The sequence below is a fragment of the Otolemur garnettii genome, unplaced genomic scaffold (assembly GCF_000181295.1).
Source record: "Otolemur garnettii isolate 467f Iridium unplaced genomic scaffold, OtoGar3 scaffold00108, whole genome shotgun sequence".
NCBI classification, from domain to species: Eukaryota; Metazoa; Chordata; class Mammalia; order Primates; family Galagidae; genus Otolemur; species Otolemur garnettii.
In genome coordinates this window covers 5974874-5980402 of record NW_003852503.1, presented here as the reverse complement: position 1 = coordinate 5980402, position 5529 = coordinate 5974874, and the positions used below count along the sequence as shown (strand labels likewise).

Below are 5529 nucleotides of genomic sequence, written 5' to 3'. Positions count from 1 at the left end.
CCACCTCTGGCATATGGGGCTGGCACCCTACTCTTTTGAGCCATAGACACTGCCCAACTCAGTCTTTTTTTAAAAATCATGATTGGGGTTTCCAGCCATCTATTTTCTTTCTTTTTTTTTTTTTGAGTCAGAACCTCAAGCTGTCCCCTTGGGTAGAGTGCCATGGTATTACAGCTCACAGCAACCTCCAACTCCTGGGCTCAAGCGAGTCTCCTGCCTCAGCCTTCCAAGGAGCTGGGACCACAGGCGCCTGCCACAACGCCTGGCTATTTTTTGGTTGCAGCAATGATTGTTGTTTGGGGGGCCGGGCTGAATTCGAACCCACCACCTTAGGTATATGTGCCTGGTACCTTAGCCACTTGAGCCACAGGTGCCGAGCCCAGCTATTTTCTGTGAAGTTTAAAACCTTTCCTTTGTCAGATAAATAAAAAAGTTGTCTTCATGCCTAGTCTATAGATTTTCTCTTAAAATGGACTTGAATTAAACAGCTAGAGCTATGATGAGCCCACACTATATTTTGGCTTGTCTGTTTCTGATTAAACTATAAGTAGAACTAGTCTTTAATCCAAACTTTGTAAATATCTTTAACACCAGATTAACATATTATATTTTTGCCTTTTAAGTGTTTGAACCCAGTGTGGAATATTTTGATTTGTCTCTTATCTTGGCTATAGTACTGGTTGGTGACATTTTTAAGTGGTAGTTATCAGGTTCACATATTCAAGACTCAGATTTCTTGTCTTGAAGCCCAGGCCTTCTATTGTTGCTGATGGTTTTGAGGTCAAGTGAAAGATTACACTGGGAGTACACCTCTATCAGGTGCATAAAAGAGGAGTGTTTACTCTTTTGTTTTTTGAGACGGAGCCTCAGGCTATCCTCCTGGGTAGAGTACCGTGGCATCAGGCTCACAGCAACCTCCAACTTTGGGCTCAAGCGAGTCTCCTGCTTCAGCCTCCCAAGTAGCTGGGACCACAGGCGCCCACCACAGTGCCTGGCCATTTTTTTTTTTTTTTTTTGGTTGCAGCCATCATTGTTGCTTGGCGGGCCCGGGCTAGAGACTCGAACCCGCCACCTTAGGTGTATGTGGCTGGTGCCCTAGCCGCTTGAGCCACAGGCGCCGAGCCAGCAGTGTTTACTCTTTATATGTCCTCTTCTCTATGAAATGAATAGGGTTACATTAGAATAAATCTCCTGACTCACTAAAGTTCCTGTGCTATTTCTAGTGGTTGCTTTGAGTGTGATAGAGGTGTCATACTTTTAAAATATGTTGGAGAATGTCACATATTAAAGAGAACTTGAGCCTGGCATGGTGGTTCATGCTTATAATCTCAGCACTTTGGGAGGATGAGGCTCAGGAGGTTAGCCTGAGGGCCAGAAGTTTAAGACTGGCTGGGACAACACAGTGAGACCCTGTCTCTGAAAAAAAAAAAAAAAAAAAGGAACGTAAGCCAGGCATGGTGGTATGTGCCTTTAGTCACATCTACTTGGGAAGCTAAAGAGGGAGGTTCTCTTGCGTCCAGGAGTTCCATTCCAGCCTAGGCAACATAGCAAGACCTTACCTCTAGAAAATACTTTTTTTTCTTTTTTCTTTTCTTTTTTGAGGTAGAGTCTTACTGTGTCATCCTGGGTAGAGTGCCATGGTGTCATATCTCACAGCACCCTCAGACTCTTGGGCTTAAGAGTTCTTCTTGTGGGTGGCTCCTATGGCTCAAAGGTGTAGGCGCCTGCCCCATATGCTAGAGGTAGTGGGTTCAAACCCAGCTCTGGCCAAAAGCTGCAAAAAAAAAAAAAAAAAAGAGTTCCTCTCGCCTTAGCCTCCCAAGTAGCTGGGACTATAAGGACCTGCCACAATGGCCAGCTGTTTTTACTAGAGACAAAATTCTATCTTGCTCAGGCCAGTTTGGAACTCCTGCGTTCTAGCAGTCTACCCTTCTAGCCTTTCATAGTTCTGGGATCACAGATGTGAGCCATCATGCCTGGCAAAAATATATATGTATTTTTTAAAGAATTGAGAGTTTTTTTTGTTGTTGTTGTTGAGACAGAGTTTCACTTTGTCACTCTGGGTAGAGTGCCATGGCATCGTGGCTCACAGCAATCTCAAACTCTTGGGCTCAGGTGATTCACTTGCCTCTGCCTCTCCAGTAGCTGGGACTATAGGGTCCTGCCAAAATACCCAGCTATTTTTTTTTAAGAGATGGGGTCTTGCTCTTGCTCAGGCTGGTCTTGAACTCATGAGCTCAAGCATTCCACCTGCCTTGGCCTCCCAGAGTACTAGGACTACATATGTGAGCCACCATGCCTGGCCCTTGAGAATCTTTTCTAAATGATGAAATACCTCTTGGAGCAAACTCTTAGGAGGGTAAAATGGGACCCTGCATTGTCTCAGTATACGCTCCTTTGTGTTCTTGAGTCTAATGCCTTTGTTTCTAGGAAGACATGAGGTTGGAACAGAGAACAAAGTAGGACACCAAAATATTCTTTGTGGCCTTTGCATTTCACCCATCTAAAAATAGTTCTACTACAGAATATGGATAGGTTATACTTAATAATTGGTGTAGTAGAAGTGCTTTGTATCACCACACCTAGCTATGTTTTCTTTTTTTTTTTTTTTTGAGACAGAGTCACTATGTTGCCCTTGGTACAGTGCCATGGAGTCATAGTTCACAGCAACCTCTAACTTCTGGGCTTAAGCAATTCTCTTGCCTCATCCTCCCAAGTAGCTGAGACTACAGGTGCCCACCACAATGCCCAGCTATTTTTTGTTGCAGTTGTCTTCATTGTTTAGCAGGCCTGGGCTTGGTTCGAACCTGCCAACCCTGATGTATGTAGCTGGCGCCTTACCCACTGAGTTATGGACTCTGCCCTTAAATTTTTTTTTTTTTTGAATTTTTTGCTTTCAGTTTGTTAGTGTGAAGTTTTTTTTTCTTAATTTTCTTATTTATTCATTCATTTACTTATTATTGAGAAAGAGTCTCACTTTGTGGCCCTTGGTAGAGTGCTGTGGCACAATAGCTCACAGCAACCTCAAACTCTTGGGCTGAAGCACTTCTCTTGCCTCAGCCTTCCAAGTAGCTGGGACTACAGATGCCTGCCACCATGCCCAGCTTTTTTTTGTTATAGTTGTCATTGTTGTTTAGCCCTGGCTGGGTTCAAGCCTGCCACCCCTGGTCTATCTGGCTGGCGCCATAACCATTATGCTACAGGTGCTGAGCCTAAAAAAAAAAATATATATATATATATATACACACACACAGAGAGAGAGAGTCTTAGATATATATAAGAGAGTATATGTATAATGAATAGAGTACTGTGGCGTCACAGCTCACAGCAGCCTCTAACTCTTGGGCTTAAGCGATTCTCTTGCCTCAGCTCCCAGGTAGCTGGGACTACAGGCACCTGCCACAATGCCTGGCTGTTTTTTTGTCACAGTGGTCATTGTTGTTTAGCAGGCCCGGCGACAGGTTCGAACCCACTTACCTCCATATATGTTGCTGGCGCCCTAACTGCTGAGCTATAGGCACTGATCCAAGCCTGAAATATTTTTAAACAGAAAGTTATTTTAGGCTTGGTGCCTGTGGCTCAAGTGACTAAGGCGCCAGCCATATACACCTGAACTGATAGGTTTGAATCCAGCCCGGGCCTGCCAAACAACAATGACTGCTGCAACCAAAAAACAGCCGGGCATTGTGGTGGGTGCTTGTAGTCCCAGCTACTTGGGAGGTAAAGGCAGGAGAATCACTTGAGCCCAGGAGTTGGAGGTTGCTGTGAGCTGTGATGCTATGACACTCTACCCAGGGCGACAGCTTGAGGCTCTGTCTCAAGAAGAAAAAGGAAAGTTATTTTAGTTTTTTTTTCTTGCAGCTGTGTAGTATTCATTTGTGTAGGTATACCTTTATTTAAATAGTCCCTATTGGTGGACATTTAAGTAGTTTCTAAACTTTTGTTACTACAAACTATTCTTCAGTGAATAATTTAGTACACTGTTTTTGCACAGGTAGGATTTATAGAATAAATTCTAGAGAGCAATTGCTGGATCGAAAGATATAGTGCTGGCTCGGCACCTGTAGCTCAAGCAGCTAAGGCGCCAGCCATATACACCTGAGCTGGCAAGTTCAAATCTAGCCTGGGCCCGCCAAACAACGACAGCTACAACCAAAAAATAGCCAGGCATTGTGGCAGGTGCCTGTAATCCCAACTACTAGGGAGGCAGAGGCAGGAGAATTACTTGAGCCTGGGAGTTAGAGGTTGCTGTGAGCTGTGATGCCACAGCACTCTACCCAGAGTGACAGCTTGAGGCTCTGTCTCAAAAAAAAAAAAAAGGATATAGTGCTTTAAATTTTGATAGCGATAGAAATGGCACCTTTAAGAAGTTAAAATAGAAAATGTTGTTGATGGCTAATCACTGTTAAACCTTGGAGAAGGGGAGTTCTGGTTTCTACCTTTCTGAACAAATTTGTTTTCCTTATAGTGTGCATATGAAGATTGAAGAAAAGATCACACTAACCTGTGGACGGGATGGAGGATTACAGAATATGGAGTTGCATGGCATGATCATGCTAAGGATCTCAGATGACAAATTTGGCCGAATTCGTCTTCATGTTGAAAATGAAGATAAGAAAGGGGTGCAGCTACAGGTGTGTAGATAGAAGCTTTTGATAAGAGTGTTCGCCTACCTAGTAGTGTTTCTCACTAGAGTTCCTCATCTGAACCACAGAACACAAGAAATTATTTCAGTTATGTAACTAGCACCATTCTAGATGCATTGGAAAGATTTCAATTTATTACATAACAGCGGATACCTGAGAGTGAGTGACAGCAGCTGTGTTAGGATGGCTTTTAATATTAGAATTGAATGAAAGGTCAACTTGAATCTAGTAAATGATTTCCTACTCACAAAAGATGCAGAGAGATGTTTAGCTTTTGTTAATTATGAAAAGGGTAAATTGGTTTGGCACCCATAGCACAGTGGTTACGGCGCCAGCCACGTACACCAAGGGCCAGCTACAACAACTGCAACAAAAAGATAGCCAGCATTGTGGCAGGCACCTATAGCTGCTTGGGAGGCTGAGGCAAGAAAATTGCTTAAGCCCAAGAGTTTGAGGTTGCTGTGAGCTGTGATGCCATGGCATTCTACCAAGGGTAACATAATGAGACTGTTTCCCCCAAAAAAAGAATAAATTAAAATATGTATGACATGAAATTTACTCATTCTGCCATAAAATAAACTACCAGTGCTTATTTTGTTAGCTGAAGGCCAATATCTGATAATGTATTAGAAAAGTATATAAAATTCTTACAAAATAAACTTGTATGTTCCAGCTATTGGTTATATCTGAGCTCTTATCTTTATATTATTACTGTTGTTCTTGACACATTTTATTTAGGTGGTTGATCTTAACATTTCTTGTCATAAGAGCAAAGCCTTTTCAGGGAAGAGTATGTTTTTTTTTGTTTGTTTTTTTTTTTTTTGAGACGGAGCCTCAAGCTATCCCCCTGGGTAGAGTGCCATGGCATCACGCTCACAGCAAC

The 5529-nt window shown here is 42.8% G+C and overlaps 1 protein-coding gene across 1 annotated transcript in view; it reads left to right on the top strand.

The window, feature by feature from the left end:
• Positions 1 to 5529, top strand: part of ARCN1 (archain 1) — a 34568-nt gene that overhangs the window by 19564 nt on the left and 9475 nt on the right. The window contains exon 6 of the mRNA XM_003796845.3: positions 4469 to 4634. Coding sequence (XP_003796893.1) covers positions 4469 to 4634 — 166 coding nt within the window. The remainder of the gene's footprint in view (positions 1 to 4468; positions 4635 to 5529) is intronic.